Below are 25,343 nucleotides of genomic sequence, written 5' to 3' on the forward strand. Positions count from 1 at the left end.
GAACAGCCCTTACTGTCAGGAAATTCCTCCTAATGTTGAGGTGGAATCTCTTTTCCTGCAGCTTGCATCCATTGCTCCAGGTCCTAGTCTCTGGAGCAGCAGAAAACAAGCTTGCTCCCTCCTCAATACGACATCCCTTCAAATATTTAAACAGGGCTATCATATCACCTCTTAACCTTCTTTTCTCCAGGTTAAACATACCCAGCTCCCTAAGGCGTTCCTCATAGGGCTTGGTTTCCAGACCCTTCACCATTTTAGTCGCCCTCCTTTGGACACGCTCCAGTTTTTCAATGTCCTTTTTGAATTGTGGCGCCCAGAACTGGACACAATATTCCAGGTGGGGCCTGGAATGTAGGGTGCCACAGTTAGGCAGAAAAAATTAAATGCACAGATAAAGGATGACTGGCACCTTGCTTGACAACAGTACATGTGAAAGGATTCTAGAAGTCTTAGTGGACCACAAGATGAACATGAGCCAACTATGTGTTGTAGCAGCTGGAAAATATAGTGTCTAGATCAGTGGTTCTTAACTCTGGTCGTCCAGGTGTTTTGGACTTTCACTCCCAGAAACCCCAGCCAACTTGGTCAACAGTCAGGAATTCTGGGAGCTAAAGTCCAAAACACCTGGAAGACTAAAGTTTAGAAACCACTGGTCTAGATGGAGGAAAGTAATAGCACTTCTCTATTCTGTTTTGATAAGACCTCACCTGGAATACTATGCCCAGTTCTAGGCACCACAATTCAAGGATAACGACAAGCTGGAACATGTCCTGAGGATGATGACTAAAATGGTAAAAGTTCTAGAAATCATTGTCTATGTGGTGCTACTTAAGGAGCTGGGTGTGTTTTGCCTGGAGAAGAGAAGGTTAAGAGATGACATGATAGTCATGTTTAAATATTTGCAAATATATTATATTGAGGATGGAGCAAGCTCATTTTCTGCATCTCCAGGGACTAGGATAGGGAGAAATGAATTCAATACAGGAAAAGAAATTCCATCTAAACATGAAGAAGAACTTTCTGAAGGTAAAACTCTTCGACGGTGGAATACGTTGCCTCAGAGGGTGACGGAGTCTCCTTCTTTGGAGACTTTTAAACAGGCTGGATGACCATTTATCAGGAGTGTATCCCTGCATAGCAGTGGGTTGGACTTTGGATGGTCTCTGTGGTCTCTTCCAACTCTATAATTCTATGCTTGTATGAACATTTGCACTGAATATATGAATGTATTTGAACTCAAGCCAGTTAATCAAAACTGTAAACAAAACACTTTTTATTCATCACACAGCACATGAGTCTAGGAAGCAGTGATCATGGGAGGGAGGTTTTCTGCCCCCATCTCCTTTCAGGAAGGTATTGCTGCACTCCATACTTTTTCCTCTTCCTTCTTCAGGTGAGCAATGGTAACATGTCTAAAAATTCTTCTAGATAGGACCTGATGTTTCACATACCCATTTCAGTGTATCCAAAAGCTGTTTCGCACTTGTGTTTCTTGAGAAGGAGCTACTCCATCATATATGCAAAATAATTTTGAAATTTATGGAGTTCAAAGACAGCCTGCACTTTTATCATGAGGAACTATCATTCAAAGCCACTCTCCCCATTCAATCAAATAAAGTGAGTGCAAACTCTCACAGTAGCAAGAAACTGCTCTGTGCATTATAACTCCAGCCTGTAACAACATATACTGCTACCAGACACAGTATTAATTTCATATAGGCATAGAATCAAGCAAAAAATCTTTAACTCATCAAAATCAATTATCCTTTCAAAGGAAAAGCCACTTTGAAACAGATAAACATTTTCAAATTTTAGTTCGCTATTCATTTCAACCGCATGTTATGACACTATGAATGAAATACAACTATTCTCTAAATGCATCTTAGGAAGTAGACTTAAGTCTATGAAAGTTCATGCAGCCAACTTCTTTCTTTCATTTAGCCCCAAAAGTGCTACAAGATCTCTCTACATAACTATTCTTCATATTCCTCTTAACTGAGATAAGCAAAAGGTGACAAGTTTGAGCTTCATTATCCATTCCCTTGTCCATCTTAAAATGAAACCTTTTATCTCTGTGATCTTCAGAGGTGCTTGCAGCACTAACTCAACACTAGAGCACATCGTCTGTATGCACAAGGTCCCATGTCCAATCCCTGGCATCTCTAGCTAGGACTGGAAAAAAATCCCATCTGAAACCATTAACAGTTACTGCCAATCACTGTAGATAATACTTGCATCAACTAATGTTTTGATGTGGTATATTGTAGATTCATATGTTCCCCAAAATTGAAATGATCACACCTGTCTGAACGGCACAGTGTATGATTTAACACAAGCCTGACAGATTATCATACTAAGAAGCAAAAACCAACACAACCGCCAGCACTCCTAACAGCACATCCCACCTTGCACTAACCCTGTAACAATTATTTCTTGCAACACAGATACAGGCAAGTTACTGACTTTGCACCTGCAACTCTCAGAGCTGTAACTGTTGTAGCTTATCTGGTTTCATCAAATCAAATTTCAGTTCATAAACTGCATTTACATGTAACACTATGACAGAACTGTAGAGAATTCTAGATTAATATCCATGAATAAGCATTCTGCGGTATGCTGCCCCAATCACTACTCTTTTGGTTTCAGCTACTAGCACGACAGCTTCCATTAAAAAAAGTCATAGCATTCAATCCAGACTATATTTTGATATCCTATGTAGAAGCCAAAGTTTGAAGGCTGGGCTTGAAACTGATATATGAATTACTGGGAGTGTGTTTACATGATTAAAATACTTTTCATTCTTTTTGAATGCAATGCAATCCTTCCACTCATGATTTGGAGGAACTTGGGTTATTGCAAGGTGGTAGTGGTGGTGGGATAGGAATAACTCCTTAAACTCTGCAGAGAAAAGAATCACCATTTTTACTGGAGTATCTTCACTCCATAGCTCCCCCCTCCCCAGCCGTGTAGGATTAGCTGGTCTACTGGGAAGGCCGAATGAGAATCCCCTCTGCCACGGGATGGTGTTTTCTTTTCTTCCTGCTGTTCAGGTTCTATGGGATTTTGGGTAGTTAGCAGGGAATCACCTTCAAAATACTTTAATTTGGCCACTATTAGATGGTCATGTGTGAAGATATGGGGATATTAAAATAAAACAATTTTATTAAATATATTAAAAGAAAACAAACAAACAAACAAACATATGTGGAGAATTTAAAGGATCCAGTAGGTTCCCAGAGGCACCTTTTCAATGATGGCCCTTCTCAGAGGTGTGCTCTATAGGGCTCAGCCACCTGTGGGCAGGATATGAGGGGGTGATATAGTCTCTGTTAGTTAAGTATCCACCTGAAGCTGACAAGCCTAGTAGCTGCCCTCCCTTAGGAAGGTGAGGTTGGAGAGGACAAGGGTAGAGTTTATTTCCTTCTATGGCCTCTCTAGAGAGGGACTGTCCATACAGACAGGCATTCGGCCTGAACAGTTAGTAGCTTCCTCACATATTTGATCCCTGTGCAGATGTTCTGAGGTTATACTATGTTATAATAAAGTGGCCCTAGTTCAACCCAGTTAATAGCCTTGCCTCTTTATTTCTGCTTCTGCTTGCAATGAACCAGCACATTTGGTCACAAACAATAAGTCAGAATTCTCTGGAGGCATGACATTACTTTCTGTGAATGTGGCGACTAAGCATTTTTAACCTTTTAGTATTATTCTGGAAAATGCACCAAAGAAGATTAAAGTTATTCACCTAAAAACTAAACCACCAATGTTATCATTATCATAAACTTCCCAATTTAAGTTGCTCTAAAACTATGTATTTTTCCATAGGATGCAAAAGGAACTTCTGCAGAAGTTTAACAGAGCTATTAGATTAGCAGGATTCTGATAACCAGCCTATACAAGCACAGTCTAATACAGAAACACTAATGCATTTTCAAGCTATCGGTACTTAATGTCAATTGAACCAAATCAGGATAGTTAAACACAGATTCTTATTATCAATACATAAAATGAAACACTCCAAGATAAACATAATAGAAAGAATTTGATGTCTTACCTTTGTTTGATTTGGATGACTTGTTCTTGTTAGATCTGAAACAAGAGCTCCTAGATTTGTCTTCTCTATCCTTAATAAATTTTTGTACATCATCCAAAGAAAGTTTTTGTAGAACAACAACTGGTTTAGCTCCTTTATTTAGATCCTCCACCAGCCCAATCTTCTCAACTTTGTTCTTTGATTCACCCTTAATTTCTGATTTCCTTGCATCATGCATGACATTGCCATCTTTATCACGTTTGATTTTTGGAATGATAAAGTGTTTCAAAGCACCAGATCTTCCCCCCAACAAATAACTGGGAAACTCAGCTTTACTGTCAGTGTGTGCCTTATTACTATCCATTTTGCTCTTATTACCATCTGTCCTTCGTTCATCTTTACTGTTGTGTGATTTAAAACCTGGTCGATCTGGTCTTGATTTACCAATATCACTTCTACTTTCTTGTTTAATACGAGGGCTGTCAGGTCTTGATCTCTGATCCCCAGAAGAAAACCTATCCCTGGATTCACCAGATTCATGCCTGTGTTTTCTTTCTAGTTTTTCAGCTTTTGAGTTATCTGATCTAATGCTATGTTTAGAGTCATGCTCTCCTTTACTTGAAGACCTCAAGTATTCAGGTCTTCTCAGTTTTGATGAATCTCCTCTGTGTCTCTCTGAATCACCCTTGTCCTCAGATTTTTTAAGATTATCATGATCACGCCTCAGAGAGTCAGAAACTGAACGTCCATCGGGTCTCTGTTTTAATGCATCAGTCCTTTCAGATTTCACCCTGGAAGGGTCAGTTTTCATGTCCATTTTATATTTAGATATATCAGGCTTCTTCTCTGATGAAGATTTACCAGAATCTCGCCTGTTTTCATGCCGGTGTTTGGGGGTTTCTGGCCTGCCTTCATTCTTCTGCTTTGGGGTTTCTGGTCTGCCTTCATTTTTCTGTTTAGGAGTATCTGGCCTCACTTCATTTTTCTGTTTTGGAGTCTCAGGTCTTTGCCTTATTTCCTGTTTGCCATTATTTTGCTTTCCCTCATTTTGCTTCACATCTACATGCTTACTCTCAGGTTTGCTTTCACACTTAATTTCTACCTGTTTGCTTTCACTGTGTTTAGTTTCTATCCAATTACTCTCATTTTGCTGCATTTCTACCTGTTGGTTCTCACCATGTTGTATTTCCACCTTTATACCTTCAGAATCTGTCTTTTTCCTTGGGGTTTCTGGCTGATTTTCAGATTTTAGTTTAAGTACTCCAACATCCTCTTGAGGAACAAAAACAGAACCATCATTACACTGCTTCACCTCTTCAGGTTTTTTTATGATGTCCAAGTCCTGAGTAACAGATGCCTGAGAGTCTGCCCGTCCTGCTTGCTGTAGATCAATACTAACCATCAAGGCTGGCCTTGACCCATTTCCCGCAGAACCTGTCTCCTGAGAAGCTGGTTTATTTCCTCCAGTAGCACCTCCAGCCTCCTGTGGATAGGAATCTTGTTTCCGTTTCTTCAAAGGCTTATCTGCAGATCAAAGAAGGAATATGTTAAAAATATTCATCATTTTAGCAAGCAACATATGAAAACACACTGAACACATAAACATTTTAATATGTTCATAGATTATGATTCAAAACTGTACTGCTGTAGATAGTACCGTAATTTAGATGATTAAATATAAAAAGTGAATAAACTTGAGATGAAAAGTCCTTAACAAATTATGTAATTATGAACAAATAAGAATTCAGTTTAAGCAACATTCATTCAGCATTTATTCTCTGGGGAAGAAATATGTTGATAACACATTTGTCTCAACCGAGTTGAGGAAATAACATGGCTTTACAAAATCTTGGCAATGAATTTCTTAGATATGCCACAAACATATATTGTGCATTTCAACAAGGATAATGGCATTTGACTAACAACAGCATTTTATCCACATACTGAAATTCTACTTTGTAAATGTAAAAGGGAGGAAACACCACAGAAATAGATCAAAACCTGTACACAAGGATCTTGGGACTCCCCTTAAGAATGAACAGATTTATTTTATATAAACAGTACTTGATGCAAGCCTAGGAATTTCAAACTGAGAAGACGTAGTGAACTGAAACAGGGCAGACTTGACTGCAAAATTGATCTCAGCCTTAATTTTGTCACAAAATATTCTGAAATCCTTAAAGAAGCAGGAATTAGTGTTTCCACACGTCAGTATGAGTGTATGAGAGCAAAAGGAACCAAATTTTGCAAGAATGTAAGAATATAAGAAAAGCAATGCAGGATGAAAGCAAAGACCCATATATTTCAACATTCTAATCACACAGTAGCCAATTAGTTGCCTATGGGAAGCCAAATGGCAGAACTGTGATGATACAAGATAACATGTACAACAAATGAAGGTGAGGGGGTGCTTAAATATTTGAAGGGATGTCATGCTGCTGATGAAGGAAGCCTATCTTTTGCTGCTCCAGAGACTAGGAAATGGAGCAATGGATTCTAATGACAGGGAAAAGTCCAGTTAAGCATTAGGGAGAATTTCCTGATTGTAAGAGCTGTTTGACAGTGGAACACACTGCCTCAGAATATGGTAGGTTCTCCTTCTTTGGAGGTTTTTAAACAGGGTGGCTATCCATCTGTCAGGAGTGCTTTCTTGTGTGTTCCTCCAAGACAGAGGATTGTACTTGATGGCCCTTGTTGTTTCTTCCAACTTCATGATTCCATGATCTTCCATCTTGCATTCCTTGGCATATAGTCATAACTGCTTCCCATGATGGAAATGATAAATCTATTTTAGTAGCCTCATCCTGCATGAATTTATCCAATCCCTTTTTAAAGCCATGTTTGCCACCATAATCACATATTGCAGCACTGTATTTTACAGTTTAACTATGTGCTGTGCAAAGAAGAAAAGGCTGCTTACTTATAACTGGGGTTCTTTGAGTTGTCATCTATAAACTCACACAAATGGGTTATTCTGTATCTGCACAGCTGCATGTTCAGAAACTTCTAGAGTTAGCATGTCCTTTTGGTAGGATCCCCACCCATGCCTGCTCCCAGAACTTTCCCACCCAATTTACTCAGCTCCAGTCCAACAAATGTGTGACAAAACTGGAAACAGACAAGGCAAGACTACACAGAAGGGAGGACGGTGGATTGTCTGAGTTCATAGATGACCACTCAAAGAACTGCAGTTACATGTAAGGAACCTGTTCTTTGTCTTTGTGGTTTCTATGACCCACACAAATGGTAACTAGCAAGCTCTAGGGCAAAATAAATGGCCTTGTGCATGCAGGTGAATGAGCAAAGAGGTATAGAGTGAAGAACCCCTACTTGCAAAAGATATTGAGGATGATCTTTCAATCTTACTGCCACTCATGTGAAGAATTTTGTACAGAACATCTCCCTAATGATTGCTATGCCCCAGAATATGAATGGTCATTGGTATTAAAGTAACATGCAATGCACTACTACCACAAGTCCAAGGTGAAACTGAACCAATTGTATTCCTGCATTTTGAGGTGGAAAACAACAGTTGTATTGTTGGACACTACCTACGCTATTCAGTTACAGAGGGTGGTTTAAAATGCTTGGAATGCAATTTTTCTGGCTGGCCCAATCTGCAATGTCTCTCGTGTTCCTTGATTGGGCCAGCCAGAAAAATCAGCAGTAGTAGAACATGCCACAAACTATCCTGGGCATAAAATACTGTTTGAAAACACTGAAATTCTGGACCATGCCAACCACTACCATGTCAGGATGCACAGGGAAGCCTTTGAAATCCACAAACACCTGGACAATTTCAACAGGAAAGAGGAAACCCTTAAAGTAAACAAGGTTTGGCTACCAGTCCTGAAAAATAGCAAGCTGAAGACTCAACAAATGCAAATGACAAATCTCCCAGGGTCAGGGGTTTCCCAGCAGACAATGAGCACTAATCAAGCAGGCACTAATCCTCTTTTGCAGACCCTTCCAACCTGAGGCCTGCCATTAGCAACAGAACAATCCACATGCAAATCACTCCTGCCTTCCCAGGTCACACAGAGTGTGTGTGTGTGTGTGTGTGAGCGCGCACACACACACGCACACAAACTCCTTTCCAGGCAAGCATTTTCTGAAGATGCCAGCCACAGATGCTGGTGAAATATCAAGAAGAAACTCTTCCAGAACATGGCTGCATAGCCCGAAAAGCCCACAAAAAACAATGTACTGTGTCTTTGTGTATAAAAACCCTAGCTCACACTCAGAGAAGCAAGTTCTCTACAATCATGGTAACGCATCAGATGAACAACTTAGAAGACTGGATGGGAAGACGCTGGAAACAGGTACAATACATCGGCACAGGGGCTCACACCAAAAGGAGAAGCTAGGTCTACAACAGAGGTGGGCAACATCTGGATATGACAAATGGACAGCTGGCATCTTCTCCACAGGGCTCAATGGAGGAGAAGGTGTCAGCAGTGATAGGTAGCCATTTGGAGGCAAGCTCTTATTGTTGTCTTTCAAAGATCTAGCAAAAGTAAGCTTTTAAAGAAGACTAATAATAAACTGTGGGCTAATCAGGAGAAGACACTCACCTGGATGTGTGGTGTATAATTTAGGATGACATAAAGCTGACTGAGGCTGTCATATTTTGGCCACATCACAAGAAGACATGACTCATTAAAAAAAGACGGTAATGTTAGGAAAGGTGGGAGGCAGTAAGACTTCATGCCAAATGATTAGACTAAATCAGGGAGGCCATAGGCCTGAACTTGCAAGACCTGAGCAGAAAGGTTGAGAACAGGCAGTCTTGGAGATGTCTCATTCATAGGGTCATCATGAGTTGAGGTTGACTGAAAGGCAGTTAACAACAACAGTGTGTGTGTGTATGGGTTTGATTATTTTGGGTTTGATTATTATTAATAATTATACCTTAAATAAATGAGGTTAATAGTTTATCATGTTAGAGAAGCATTGGAAGAGTTTATAAAATGATAGTAATAACTGCTGTTGAGAAAACAAAGTTGGTTTTATCTTTCCTTTTTCTGTTCTTGTAGCTACAGTGCACCCACGCTAAGCACAGGCTTGCCATCCGCAATTTGAGCTTCCGCAGATGGCAATCCCTGGTTTTCTCAATGGCCGTGTGTGTACACGATGGTGCAAGTGGGAGCGCACACCCACTTAAAAGAACAGGACTTAAGCTCCTGTGTTTTTTTACTATCTGCAGGGAGTTCTGAAACAGATTCCCCACAGACAGCATGGGCACACTATACTATCTTTTTTTTAACTTGTCTTTTTTCTATTTCTTTTTTATTGTTAGTGTTGTGTAATAAAAATATACATAGAACAGAGGGCGTGTTTCCACCTTGTGCCTACCTGTTAGACAACAAATCAGCACATTTTGGCATGCCTGAAATGGCCAACTTTCGGCAGAGGTTAACTACAGAATTGCACTGGAGGACCTACAGTGTTTCCTCTAGGAATCTCTAAGTCTTCCAGTGTGACTCCATGGTCAAACTCTGGCAGGGTCATGCTGGAGGACCGAGCGATTCCTAAAGAGAATATATTAATCAAATCTGCAAATAATCTAATCCACAAAAGTGAAAGCAGCAAGTGAGAAACATCTGAAAGACTCAGCAAGATCACTTTGCATACTGATAATCCAGACTAATAGGGATATGTCTCTAAAGTCTAAAACAATGTTTTAAAAAACCACACCATCAGAAGAATTCTAAAAGTCAAGCCTAGCTTTAAGAACTGAAAGCCAAAGAAAACAACACTGTCTTGGTTGCCCACCAGAAATGCAACTGAGCGGTAACAACTCTGATTTCCCTGAGGAAGGAATTCCACAACCAAAGTGCTACATTTATAAGTACTAGAGAGAAAGCCTGGTCTCATGGACACACCAATTTAGCATTTCAGAATAGTGGGACATGCAACAGGGTTTCCATTTGGCATCTCACATACCTAACAGGTTTATATAGGAGGAGACAGTCTTTCAGATATCCTGATTCCAAAACTTTCAGAACTTTCTAAGTTAAAACAAGACTTTCAACTGAGCTTAGAAGCAAGCTGAAAGCCGGTGCAGCCAGAACAAGACAAATGGTTATTAAAGCATACCCCTGACACTAGTCTAGCCGTTGCCGTTTGCACAAACTATAGCTTCCAAATATTGCTTTTTTTTCATTCATACAGACTGCATCATAGTAGCCTAATCAGAAAATAATTAAAGCATGAATACAAAACTGCTGCTCCTGCGAAAGGGCACAGCTGGCATACCAGGCTAGGGTATTCATAATCATAGCAGCCACTTGACCATCCAAGGAACAATGGGGTCAACACTACCACCACCACCCCAGCTACAAACCTGCTCTTTCAAACAGAGTACAATTCCATCCATCATAGGTTGTAATATCAATCCCTGAATGGATTTCTTTCTAACTTCTGTTTTATCTAGACTCAAACTTAAAACAATTTATTCACTTATATCTCTCACAGCATCCAGACGATGAGTCAGGACTTTCATGGCCTCCCTTGTGGGAACTGACAAAGATAAAGCTGAGTATCATCAGCACAGTCATGAAATGCAGCCCACAAACTCCTAAAAGGTTCGTAAATGTTAAAAAACACAGGAGAAAGTACTGAACCCTATGAAATCCCACAGTATTCTCCTTCAGCACCATTTTCCAGGAATGTTCAGTCAAGTAAAATCAGAAGCCCCTGAGACTTGTGTTCCTAAGTCCAGTATCAGCCCAAAGGCCAAGAAAGATACCACTAGTGAAATGTTCACCCTCAAGCAATGTTTTCTTTCCTTCTTTTTGAAGAACGGGAACACAACCATTTCTCAAAGAAATATTTACTCTGAACCACCCTGAGCCACAGCTGCCTGTCAGAGAGGAATAGTAAAATAAACAGTATCTTAAATCTTCTCTCCTATTCCTCCCATTTTAAAAACAAAACAAAAACCTTTTACCTGCTCTTCTTCAACATTATCTGGTAAAAACCTTGCTACTAATCCAGGATGGGGGGTGTTCCCACCCACCAGATACTTATGGCAATCACCAATGTTACATCCAAATGGCACTTCCTGTTCACTGACTAGGCACCATGAGCCAGATTTACAAAGTGAATGTGACCACTTAGTATATGGCTCCACACTTGAACTTTTATGATCAGTAGTGGACCACTGAAGAGCATTTCAGCTGGCAGAATCTGATACTGGAGAGATTCAAAACATGGTAGTGTCATGGTTTCTCCAAGACATAGCTACATACATATCCAGGAACTGGCTCTTGGTATTTATCACAACTGGAAGAGTCTAAAAGAACTTACAGCTGTACTACGACAATCCTTGGCTTTCAATATGGATGTGTAAAAAATACAGGGTATCTACAGCTCTAGAAGCCAGCTCTGGGATTACTCCTCCCATATTTTGAACCTCATGTTAAGAAGGTACAACTCGTTCATTGTTCATAACATCTCTGGTAAGATTTCACATGCTGTGGATTTCCTGACCTAGAATGTGCTGTTGAGCAGAAAAACCAATTTGTAAAGAGTTAAAATCAGACTTTTCTTTACAAGTACAGCGTGGTGGATAACTGCATCCTACCTCTGAACCACTGAGGCATTCTCATCAGTGACACAATTAAAGACTGCTCACGAGAGCCAGAAGACTCCCCTGAAACTCGTACTCCATCCAGTCCTCTAAACTCAAGAATCAGAACCCCTATCACCTCTCTTCTATGTACACCCCACATGGGATAGTTAACATACTCTTAAAGCATAACATAAACCTTGCAATAAAAACACAATAAAAGACAGAGCCACCACCAATCCAGTTAGGCCCTCTTCAATATTAAAGCAACTTCTATACAAAAATCATGCCTGAATACAAAGTCTCTATATTTGTCACTGGAAGAATATCAGAAAAGAACATTAATTTCCTTTGGTGCTGGCCATCACAATCTAGGTGTGACAATTCAACTGCCTTGCTGAGAACTTGGTTTGGTTATAGTGTTGTGGCCATGCATTTGTTATCTCATTCCGACCTCTCACTTTGTGGGTTCAAGCCCAGATTCCAAGATATCCCATTCCTTTTGTTGAATTTATGAATACAATGCATCCGTGCCATACATGGGTGCATTACACACGGCTGTGAGCTTACACTGAAGCTGCGCAACAATTAAATAAATTGCACATGTCCCATTGTTTGCAATGGGGTGTGAGCATACATGGATTTCCCCTTATTGGAGGGAGGGCAGGAGGCTCGCTGTATATGAGTAAATCCCCTGTGTTTATTCATGTATTTTCCCCTTTTCTTTACTTATTCATGGTCTGCATGGTTTTGGGTTACTAGTGTTCTTTTAGGAACCACTACTGAACACTGCTGTGCTTTCACTGTGATTCTAAAACATGAATGGACAGCATGCTAAGTAGATATGTAACTTCATGTTCATTATATCACTCATTTGTTAACTTCAAGTTTACATAGTTGAGGAGGTGCAGATTGGAAATCAAATAAATATATAGTCATGTTGGAGTGGGGTGAAGCGTTGATCCCTTCATACTCTTCTATGGTACACCCTCCCCTTGCCACCGGACTCCACCGAGAGCTGCGTTGCTGCCGGGCAGCCCTTCCCAGGTTGTTAGAGGTGCGCAACTGTGCACCGGCCCGGGGAGGCCGCCCACGAACTGCTTTTGGGACTTCCGCAGCTCTGCAACTGCGCAGCTGTGCATCTTTGCAGCGGCGCAAAGGCAGGAGGGTTGTGTCCTTGCCAGCCTCTGAACAGAGTATGTCTGCTGTGCCATATCTCTGTTCCTGTCGTTGCTCAGTAGGGGGAGGGGGAGGATATGGATGTGGGGAATGCTTTGGCTGGGGAGGAAGAGGGTAACTTCTGCACGAGCGGAGCTCCCATTGAGGTGGTGTGGGGCAGGGGGAGGTATGGCGGTAGGAGAGTGGACTTGCGTTACAGAGGAAGGCGAGATCGATGCTTAATATCTATCTCTCCTTCCCGTCCCCCTCTTAACCAAAAGGACATGAGGGTCATTCCAACCGTGCCACAAACCCTGTCTCTGCTCCTGTGCAATGCCAGGTCAATTAACAACAAGACCCACATCATCCACGATCTGTTGGAGGATAGCAATTGTGACCTGGCTTGCATTACTGAAACCTGGCTTGGGCCTGAGGGGGATGCTGTGTGGGCGCAGGCCCTCCCTGCCGGGTTTTCAGTGAAGGACCAGTCCAGGTTAGGTGGGCGGGGGGGGGGGGGGTGTTGCCTTGGTATATAAGAACACCTTGTCTCTCACCAGGAACCACATCCGTCAAACTTCCTTTATCGAGTGTATTTACTTGACCCTGAAGGCCAGGGACAGTCTAGGGATTTTGTTGGTGTATCGGCCACCCCGTGCGCTGACAGACTCCCTTAACGAGCTGACACAGTTGGTCTCAGAGCTGATGCTGGAAACACCCAGGCTACTTGTCCTGGGTGATTTCAACATCCCTTTCGCGGCCAACTATATTCCATCTGGTGCGGCTCGGGAATTCATGGATACCATGGCGGCCATGGGCCTGTCCCAACTGGTCTCGGGTCCGACGCATTTTGCGGGTAATACACTTGATTTGGTCTTTTGCACGGATGCGGAAATAACTAATATTTTCACCCTGTGATGGACGGATCACTTCATGGTGGAGGCAAAAATCAAGGATTCTACCCAGATCTCCCCCGGGGGTGGTGGACCTATTAGAATGGTCCACCCTCGAAGGCTGATGGAACCCAAAAGGTTCCAGGAAGCCTTAGAGGAGCACATGGTTGGAAATGACGACGATTCTGTTGATGCCCTGACTGGTATCTGGAATACCGGTCTTTCCAGGGCTATACACAGTATCGCTCCCAAGCGCCCTCTCAGGTCTGCTTCCAAACGGAAGCCCTGGTATACGGAAGATCTCCGGGCGAGGAAGCGGGTTCTGCAACGGCTAGAGCATCACTGGCGGAAACACCTACGCTTAGCCGACAAGGCTCTCCTAGACCGCCTTTTGGAGGACTACGGAGAGGCGATACGAGCAGCTAAGAATTCGTTCTATGGTGCTCGTGTCGCGTCCGCGGAGTCGTGTCCAGCAGAGTTGTTCAGGGTAGTCAGGGAGCTAACTCAGCTCCCTCCTGCCCCGAACCAGACCCTTGAACCTTCTAAGGCCTGCTGTGACCAATTTAACAACTTCTTCGCGAATAAAACCTCTCGGATAAGCGAGGGTCTTAACACTGGCATTAGGGCAGAATCCAGAGTAGAGGCGTCCAGAGCCTCCGTGGACTCCATTAAACTGGATCAGTTTGAGTCGGTTAGTACCGATGATGTGGACAAGATCCTTGGAAGCGTTCGGAAGACAACCTGCTCTCTCGATCCCTGTCCCTCATGGCTATCGGCTCAAGGGGGACCGGTGGTAACTTCATTGTTACACCGGATCATAAATACATCTTTGAGGGATGGGCAATTTCCAGCAAGCTTAAAATTGGCCACTGTAAAACCACTGCTTAAAAAGCCCTCCCTCGACCCCCTGATGCATAGTAATTATCGGCCAGTTTCGCTACTGCCATTTTTGGGAAGGTGATCGAGAGGGCGGTTGCAATCCAGCTTCAATCGATCTTGGACGAAACGGATTATCTGGACCCATTTCAAACCGGCTTTCGGGCGGGCTACGGGGTTGAGACGGCCATGGTCGCCTTGGTCGATGATCTCCGTCTGGGCATTGACAGGGGAAGCGTGTCCCTGTTGGTGCTCTTGGACATCTCAGAGGCTTTCGATACCATAGACCATGATATCCTTCTGGAGCGCCTGGTAGAGGTGGAAATCGGTGGCACTGCGCTCCAGTGGTTCCGATCCTACCTCTCTGGGAGGTTCCAGATGGTGCAGCTGGGAGACGTGTGCTCCGATAAGAGGGCCCTTACATCTGGGGTCCCTCAAGGAGCCATTCTGTCTCCCATGCTTTTCAACATTTACATGAAATCGCTGGGAGAGATCATCCGGAGACATGGGGCGCGGGGTTATCAGTACGCTGATGACACCCAAATAGTCTTCTCTATGTCTCCGACTGATGCAGTGACTGGGGATGGCGTCTCTCCTCTCGTGGCCTGTCTGGAGTCGGTAATGGGCTGGATGAGGGAAAACCGACTCAGTCTGAATCCAGAGAAAACAGAGGTACTCGTGATAGGTTCCCCTGGCCCGGGGATGGCGGTGGTTCCACCTGTCCTGAACGGGATCACGCTTCCTGTGAAGGGCTCCGTGCGCAGTCTGGGGGTGCTCCTTGCTTCGTCGCTCCACCTTACATCTCAGGTGGATGCGACGGTCAGGAGCACCTGTTATCAGCTTCAGCTGATTCGCCAGCTGCGTCCCTACCTGGGCCAGAGGGACCTTGAAACGGTAGTACACGCTCTGGTAACCTCTCGTTTGGACTTCTGCAATGCGCTCTACATGGAGCAACCCTTGTACCACACCCGGAAGCTACAACTAGCACAAAATATGGCAGCCAGGCTGGTTACTGGCATATCCAGAGCCAGTCATATAACACCAGTGCTTGAAGACCTGCACTGGCCGCCTATTCGCTTCCGGGCACAATACAAGGTGTTGGTTATTACCTATAAAGTCCTAAATGGCTTGGACCCAAGATACCTTGAGGACCGCCTCTCCCCATACAATCCGCCCCGCACCCTCAGAACATCTGGGCAGCAGCTATTGAGGGTTCCAGGGGCCAGACTAGCCTCCACATTAAAGAGGACTTTTACCATCTCGGCCACGACCCTCTGGAACTCTCTGCCCATTGAGCTCCGCTCGGCCACCTCCCTGGCCCAGTTCAAGAAGGAGCTGAAGACTTTCTTGTTCACACAAGCTTTCCCTGACGCAGGCTCCAATTAGTCTCTCCCCCCCCCCACGTCAGCAGTGGCACGCTGGCTAGAATGTTTTAATGTATTATTTTAATGTATTTGTTGTATACGATATTCATGTTGTACACCGCCCTGGTTTATAGAAGGGCGGTATATAAATAAAATTTTTATTATTATTATTATTACACCCCATCCCGCTATGCAATAATTCCTTTTTCCACCTCTTCGTTGTCTTTCCTACTCCTTCTCTGATCGCTGCATCTTCTCAGATGAGACACTATGCAGACTATTTAATTGTCATGCTAGAAAAAAGAACTCTTCAATGTCTTTCTATGTCTAGCCAGCATGAAAATAGCATCCTTCAGTAGGCAGCACTTACTCTGAAGTGCTCTTACCACTCTATGAAGTAGGTAGGTCAGTAGCAGACTAAGTAGAGTACCAGGAGCAAGCAGAAACAGGAATGCACCCTGATCCTGATCCTGATCCTTCTTGACAGCGTATTTGATATTTCAATCAAAACATGTTTTTTGAGGGGCTGGGGAATATGACAAACCCTCTAATAAGAATATTTTATGCTTTTTTTCTGACATTACCTCCCTCACCTAATAACTGCAGTTCTGACTCTGGGCAGATGTTCCTCCTTTTCCACAAAAGAAAAGCTTTTTTCTAACCTGGACTGCCAGGACCAGTGCTGGCAGGAATTGATTGTATGGTGACCATTACAGAAAATAGTAAAATTATTTATGGTGTTCAAATTTGAATGTTAATGAAGTACTGTATACCAATCCTCTCTTACTATAAGACAGGCTGGATAAGCTGGAGAGGAACTGATGTCCAATTCCAAGAGGAGTACAGATTCTGCAACCCTGAATTACAGCATACAAAAAATGAGCTGCCTGCTGTTGTTCAAACTGGGACTGGAATGTGGCTGGTACTTTTCACTTATGTCCTGATAAGGATTATGCATGTATTGTGTGTACAAATACTCCCTCAGCAAAAAGGGAGGTATTAAAGGAGAGGCATGTGGACCTGCTAGTCAACCAAGCTTTGCTTCCACACTGCTCAGTTGACACAGATAGTACCTCTCTATGGTAGCTGTTCTTGCAGCATGTGCTTATCAAAACCTGCATGTGATGGACATAGGATTCTCTGAAGGTTATTACTATCAACTTTCTGGACCTCTTAATACAGTGCAGCATATGATTCATACCAATAGAGGTTGGTACCTTTGCGTGCCTATGAGTTTGGTGAGCACTGAGCTTATAAAGGCCATTTCATATTTTCTGCTCAGTATCCATATTGGTGTTACTGATGAATCATTGTTCAATGCTACTCTTTTTAATTCTACCATTCTTCTTTTTATCACTCAGACTGCCTGAGCAGTCAGTGGTACCTCTTACTCCAGCTCTGAACATAGCCCTTTTACAGTTGTCTTTCAAAAAAATATTTTCCATTTACAATTTTCTTTAGCTTTGGTTTTTCAACTGTAAAGCCAAACTATTGTAAACGAAACTCACTTGTAAAATGTACCCTTTAGCTGTTTCTTAAAATGCTTCCTGTCCCAATGAAGAATGTTACAGTAGATCTTAGCACATCCCAAGTTTTTCAATTAATTTCCAGTTCTCCAGCTTTAAATACTGTCCATGTAGTATTTAACTTTATCATTTCACAGCAATATAAATTTAAAAAATCAGTCTTACCTTTGAAATAGTTGGGCTCTGTTCTGTCATGCTCAGAAAGGCTTATATAGCCTGAGAAAGTGATGTAGTTCACTCTTCAAATAAATGCTGTTTTAGCACTGCAGTTACAGAGGACCCTTTCCTCTGTCGTTCAAGTGCTTTCCTAAAAGCAGCAGGTCCACCCAGTGAAGTTTTGCCAGTTTACATGATTTCCTTCTGGAGGTTGTTGTTCAAGTCCACAAAGACTTCAACAACCCCTTCTCATTTTCCTGGGATAAATCTTTCTACTACTAACCTCAGAAATAAAATCTGAGGAAGAATGACTTAAGTGAATCCATCTGAAATCAATACCTCTCCTTGCTGAAACTAGATGGTGTTGGTGTTGTTCAGAAACCATCATTAAGAGTGGATTGCTGAATTTCAAGGTGGTGTTCTTTACCCTGCATTGTTTGGTAATAATGTAAGTGGAAGCTGTCCATGAATATATTTCCTAATCATTCCCACTAGGGCAATCTCTATATGGTACCCCCTATTGGTCTAACTGGCTCAAACAGAGTTTGATAAAGATCTTCATCTCTTTGCTGGTACAACATCTAAGGTCCAAAACACACTGCAGAAATAATCCGGTTTGAGACCGCCTTAACTGCCTTAGCTCTGTGACAGGGAATCCCAGAGCTCTCTGACAGAGGCTAAATTCTCAAAAAACTACCGTTTTTCAGAGTTCCTTAGCACTGAGGCAGGGCAGTGAACACAGTCTCAAACTGCATTATTTCTGCAGTGTGTGGCTTGGAGGGCCTCTATGAGGATTAAGGACATACAAATGGGGCTTAGGCTGTACTTTTTCCACTCTTGATCTATTCCATAAAGTTGTATTCCCAATGTAATAATAGAATAAAATCTGACACCTCTCCCAATATCATGGCAGTTCCAAGGTGTACATATATTATGTTGGGTGCCCCAACATTAGCTTTTCCACTCTTGATCATACAAAGCACAGACCAAAAAAACAAACAACCCCTCCCCAAAAAAACACTCATCTATTGCTTGCACTAGAAAATTGCCTCCTTACCAACTGCTATACATTATTCTACCTAGTGCTCTCGTACTTCAAGAGACTGTAGCTCAGCAAATCCAATTGCTTTCTTATGCTATGGACCAAAACTATCCACTAAACCTCCACAGCTCAGACAAACAAAGAGTCAATTCTCCTTCTAATATGTGCAAGCCCCACCATAAAACTGTTCTACTGTTGCTTCAAGCCACAAATCCTGTGACACTGATTTCCAACCAGCAATGGTATATCCTGACAGACAATCACACAGACATTTGACACTACACCTGTACAGCAGTACATGTTATATAGATTATTGCTTGGCAGCAGTGATAGCATATAATGCAGCAGGATTCTTCTAGTTAAAAAACACAATAGCTGTAAATCAAATTGTTTTGATAAGTTGTTAAATTCATCCTATGATAGCAAACAGGTTGATTAGAATCAATGACTGTTTACTCAGACACACAATCTCTGTTTACAAATGATTTAGCATTTGAAATATTTGTAACTGGCTAGCTACACTTTAGAAAATGAATTGTCAAACTGTATATACAAGTATGTATTTAACAAGTATTCAGAATTAATCTCCAGTGCAGAATCTAGTGTTCATACCAATTTGGAGAAGCATGTCTTTGCATAATCATTCAAATCATTGTCCATTTTACCAATACTGAACATATGAACAATTATGTAATCTTGCATCCCATTCATTTGAAAGAGGGTCCTCTTCCACGTAACTGTAAAGCTAACAGTAAGGAAACACTATCAAAAATCCTTTAACAATATTTAAATAGACTACATGGACATTCCAGTGCTGAAGGTTTTTTTTTAACCTAGTTGCTTAGAGGCTGGTGAAACAAAGATTGTGATGTGCCAACAGAGTGGGGGTGATATGTCAATCCTGGTTGTTCTGCCTCCCACCAGCATTCCCTGAACTACATGACATGCTCTTGTATTTCTTGCTGTTATGTCCAACAGTATTTTCAACTCACTACTTCTATGCAGCATGATGAAAAAGAAGAGCACAGTAAAATGTAATCTGGTGCTTCTTAGGAGCAAGATGACTAGACAGAGGTAAGGGAAATTGCTTGTGGGATTTCACATGATTGAAGCCTCAGTCAGCAACATTTTGAAGTGAGAGAAACTATTCAATCATGTTCCTCTCCCATTACCAAAGATATGTAATATTCATTCATCAAGCGGACCTCAGAAACAACACAGAGAAGCTCTGGTTGTTACAGCTCATTCTTCCCCTTTCTCATCTACTTCTTTCTTTCATCATTCTAAGAATGTATTGACTTCCTCTGGAAATCCTTTTTTTCTCTTCATTGTACACTCCCTCTTGCATACTCATAAAACAAACCCTGGAAAATATACCTAAAACATCATTCCTGTTTAAAAAAATGTACAGGGAAAAATCTTTTTAAAATGAAATATAAAAATATTCTATTGAATTCACTCTTGCAAAAATCTATCTGAAACAATGTATCTCTTCATCTCTCTTTCCCTCTCTGCACCTCTTCAAATAAGATGTAGCTTGAAATGCAAGGATGGCACAATCCTATGCGTACTTACCTTCATGTAAATTGAGCTGAACATAATGGGACAGCTGAGTAAACATGTTTAAGATTGCTCTGTATAACTGGAGGTACTATGCTCTGGTGAACTTACATCTTATTCCTAGGGAACTGCTCAACCATAGTTATGGTGTACATTTCACACACCCATATCTTGATGACATTTTTGAATACATACACACAGACCTAAGCTTTGCAAAAGATTTTCTCTGCCTGAAATGAAATAATTACAAGGGTAGACTCAAAGGTACAGAGGGTCTGCAAGCTTATTGTTCTGATTATGGATGAATAAGTAACATTACACTGAGTTAAGGCAATTAATTTCACCATTACTTCTTTTTTCACTGTCTTCTTGCACATGAGATAATGGGTGAAGTGTAAACATAGTGGAACTGATGGGACATTGGGGTTATAAGAATATAAACTGTATCTTTTGCATAGCTTGTATGTGGTATTTTTAGGCTGTTAAACTACAAACTTGATATAACTTTGTGTGTAAATTGATATTGATAAAGACAGGTCCCAGCAAAGTATCATTCATGAGATACAAGAGGTAACTGCATCCTACACCAGCCATGTTTTCCAACTACCTCCAGCACCAACGTTTAGCAAGTGGCATCATCCGGTGAGCACCAAAGTTCTGACAAAAAAGAAAAGATCCTGCAATCTGTAAATCTGCCCATGTCTTCCTTAACTGATTTATTATACAGGGATTGTTGCAAAAAGTATTTATATTTCTCATGTATTAATAGGAAATAAATTACTCTATTGCCTTATTATCTAGACTTCCAGACACTGTTAATATCCAGCCTTCACTAAGAATAGGAACGTAAATGATGGGTATGGTTCATTATCAAGGACATCTCATGAGGAATGAATATTATGTAATATAGCACATATTACATAAATATGCAGTATTTTTACCTTTGTCTTGCACTTCTTTTGAAAACCGTTCCCTTTCAATAGCTGATTCCCGTTCTATCCGTTCTATTTCAGCCAATGCATCCAACTCTACTTCATCATATGGCGTAATAGTTCCATGCTGAGAAACCTGTTGATGTGTCTGTACCAAAGGATTTTGTGGTTGTTTTGCAGAAACTGAAGTGTTCGGTTGTAAAACAGGCACTTGTTGTGCCTGAAGGAATGCTGTTTGTTCATGCTGCGGCAAACACTGAGCAGCATTTAATGGGCGATTAATATCCTGTGGAGTAACTGGTGTTTTAGAAGTCTGTCCCGGATACTGCACATTAAAAGAAATATCCCCTTCCGAGACGTTACTGTTTTCCAAACCTGAAAGCATATCATCCTGCTGGTCCATATCTGAAGATCTTACTCGAGTGAGTCTTAATGTAAGTTTAGTAGAATCCTTGGATGGAGAACTAATGATATCATACATTGCAGCTTTTTCAGTCTGGTCTTTTTCATCCTTGCCTAACTTCATTTTCTTTTGTTTCTTTTGCTTTCTTTCTGGAGAATCTAATAATATGTCAGGGGGGACATCTCTAGGTGATGAATAAGGTGGAGGCTGAGACTGAAGTATTAATGGTGGTCTTGATCCTAGAATAATAATTCAAAAAAACTAAATAGTTATGTTGGTTTACATACCTATGAAAACACACAAAAAATAACCTTTATTAATAATTTACATTTTTACAGAAATTTGTACTTACAAACAGTAAAAAATCAATTCAGAGGAATAAGGAAACCCCAAGGCTCACTACAACACAGCGGTAACGGTTGCAGTAAAAGACACCTGCACTTCCTACAAATTTAGCAATCCTAGTAATCCACAGATAGCAGGATAAATATCATTCTAAAAGGAAATGTTAATATTTTTAATACAGTACATTCTGAGTTTTTAGCCAAGGCTCTACCTGCCAGAGACTGACAAGCTTGTAATTAGAGAGACTGATCAAAAGGTAGCCAAGGCCACAGGGAAAATGACGTTTTAAGATGCCTAATTCCCTAGGAGCATCCAGTATAAACTAAAAAATGATGAACTTCAGATAGGCAAATTGACGTAAACCAAAACACATAGTGTCATGGAAGTTTCTTAAACTTCAGGATTTGCCAAAAACAAACAAGCCAAACCTCCAAAATTTACATTTTCCATAGCAAGAAGGAATCTAGTAGATTACTTGTTTTTGTTTCTTTCTAACTACAGGCATAGGTCACCCACATATGTCTGACATAATGTGAAAATAGGTTCCCACCCACCCCAATTATAAACAGCTGAATTTAGTGGGGAGTTTATTATTGTTTTAACATACTGCCCCTCCCCCAGAATGTTAAAACCATCAAAATATTTCATAGAAATTGACAGAATCTACTTATCATCACATCTTATCAGTAATAAACTAATAAAATATATATTATTCTACATTTTTTCTAAGAAGGTACCTGCATTAGCACAGTAACTAGTATCCAATATAAGGTAAATAGCTTTTTGTCAGGACAGATAACAGAAAAAATAACCCACCCATCCCAATTGTGGGGTTCTCCTGCTAAAAAGCTAGACAGGAAAGGGTGGATTATGCAATGCAATGCAGCTATATATTCAACTAGTAGTCACAGAAAATTTGATTAGGTTCAAGATATGACCATCAAGTGAACTACACTTCTTCAACTGCAACTAAGTCAGTCATATTCTGTTAAAAAAAACAAAAAACTCAGAAGCTACTTTGTGGAACTGAAATTACTTAGCAGTCTTTGAGATAATATCAAAAGAATAATGCAATAAAAACAAAACAAAACAAAAATCCAGAACAAGGTCCACAGTTCAGAGCATGGACATCAGTTTCTCTCTCTTCATTCTTCTTCCTTCTTACATTTTTGTAGTTGTTCAACTTTACAGTCATTTTTCTAATTTCTAGGCTGCAGATTTGAGTCTTGATAACATCTTGTTGCATTTAGATGACATTTATCTTCTGCAATGAACTATCATCCTGATTCATTCATAATGTCCAAACTCCTAAAGCTTTACATATTAAAGGGTACATTTGCTTCTATAGGCGAGTACTGCAGTAACAAAAGACCAATTCCTTGAATATTATCTCCTTAGAAATAAACAGCACTAAAGTGTGTTTTACTTAAAACTATTCACATACCTACCACCTGTTTCCAGCACTACAAAATGAGCTTTATACTACTGCTTCACTTTCTCAGAAATAAAAAAGTGAATTTTGGTCCAGTTCTGGGGAAGGAACTTTGAATCACTCATTACATTCTATCCGTGGTCTACATTTTTGGGGTGGGAGGGCTGTATTGTTGTTTTTAAGTGCATAGATTTTTATTTTATTTTTATTTCAAGGATTTGTAGCTCACCTTTCTCCCACAATGGGATTCATAGATAAATAAAGCTCAGATATGCTGTGTAAATCAAAGGAGGAAAAAACAACAGTCTGCCCTCCATATCTACAGATTCTACGCCCATACATTCCCCCTTGAAATGTATTTTTTTTTTACAAAATTCCAAAAAATCAAACCTTGATTTTGTCATTTTATAAAAGGGACATCATTTTATATAATGGGACTGAAGCATCCACAGATTTTGGTATTAGGTGGATGGGTGGGTAGCTCCTGGAACCAAACCTCAGTGAATTTGGAGGGCCCACTGTATTTATACAACAATACTGAATACTTATAGGAACACTGAAAAAACTAGCTTTTACATCAGGGATTCTAGCATTCCACCATGCTGGGATAAGCTGAGTACCTGTAAAAGCTGAAAAGGAAGATTGCTGAATTATTCTCAAGCAATTTTCCCCATAAACAGGGATCTAATAATTTACTTTAGATACAGGTATCCCATCCTAGAAGAGTAGTTCAACTATATGGCCTGTTTAGGTCCTTCTAACTCTGAGACACTGCACTAATTTTTAAAATTCTCAATGGAAACAAACTCAAAATCTGGATGCTTATATGCAGTCTTTTCATCTGAAGAAGGATTTTGAAGAGATGGTGGTTCCCAACATTTTGATAGAAATAATCCTCGGTCATCAACACTCACTTATAACTGTGCTCTATATAGATGCAAGAGTCCTTTTTCTCAGTATGTCAGCAGGCAGTATTTTCTAATTGAAAGTTTGCATGGTTGATTTATTCTTATAAAAGAATTCTCCTGTGTGCGAGGACATTTTCTTACGAAAACTGGTTTGCTTCTCAGGTCTCACCTTCATATGCACATCCAACTATAACTGGCACAGCTTGCTTCAATCAGAAACTTTCAAGGTCTGGAACAATTCAGACTTGCAAAGGCCCACTGCTTCATCATCATGTTTGTCAAAAAGATGATCAACTAGTCAAGTAGTAAATCTACATGTTGATTCATAGACTCTTCCCACAAATTGTGCTGACAGGTACACAAGAACTAATCTGACTTCTTTTAAGATGATCCAATGAGTGGTCCTTCAGTTCTATTAAAATGAGCCTTTTCCAGTTGCTACAGCTGAAATTCAACTTCGGCTCTGATGCCATTGATACATATATTGGTAATCCTGAAAGTATACATTTTGCCATTACGTGAGCTATTTCCAACACCCAAAGAAAGAAATGATTTTGAATAGTATCTTCACCCCACCCCCATCCCACAGCTTGAAACTGTAACTACTGTAAATGACCTTTCAAATCTTCACCTAAGATCTGGAAAAACTGAAAAAAAGATCAAAAAATTATTTCATTCAACTGGTCAGTAGAATCCAAATCTTCTCAGTATTTCTCACACAGAATTGACTGATACAACTTTCTTCTAATTTAGCTTTGAGGACTTTTTCATCTCAAGTACTATTATCAAGATGCTCCAATGAGAATTATTCCCTACAAACAAGCATCAATGCCCTGACCAACATTAGTTAACTGCTGGCAGGTTTAATACTATCCACACCTTTTATAATTAGTTATTTGAATAAATACTATTTTGTATTGCTGAGTAGTTTGTAGGAAAATCAGAGGAATTTCTTGTGAAAAGATCCAATTATACACAGCAAGAATACTGAATCTACTATTCAAAATGTGATTGTATTATGAAGTCAAGGCCTAAGCCCATGTTTCATTATCTGTACAAGTTTTTTTCTACTTGCATTATTGGGGGGGGGATACTTCATCTTTATTGACTTGTTTAGCAGTTGAAGCAGTTCACCCAGAATACTG

At 40.7% G+C, this 25,343-nt stretch overlaps 1 protein-coding gene across 1 annotated transcript in view; it reads right to left on the reverse strand.

The window, feature by feature from the left end:
• The window catches only part of NIPBL (NIPBL cohesin loading factor), a 236,193-nt gene that overhangs the window by 91,249 nt on the left and 119,601 nt on the right, over positions 1-25,343 (reverse strand). The window contains exons 9-10 of the mRNA XM_042451336.1: positions 21,120-21,752; positions 4,055-5,557 (exon numbers count right to left, since the gene is read on the reverse strand). Of these exons, the coding sequence (XP_042307270.1) occupies positions 4,055-5,557; positions 21,120-21,752 (2,136 nt within the window). The remainder of the gene's footprint in view (positions 1-4,054; positions 5,558-21,119; positions 21,753-25,343) is intronic.

The sequence above is a fragment of the Sceloporus undulatus genome, chromosome 2, assembly GCF_019175285.1.
Source record: "Sceloporus undulatus isolate JIND9_A2432 ecotype Alabama chromosome 2, SceUnd_v1.1, whole genome shotgun sequence".
Lineage (NCBI taxonomy): Eukaryota > Metazoa > Chordata > Lepidosauria > Squamata > Phrynosomatidae > Sceloporus > Sceloporus undulatus.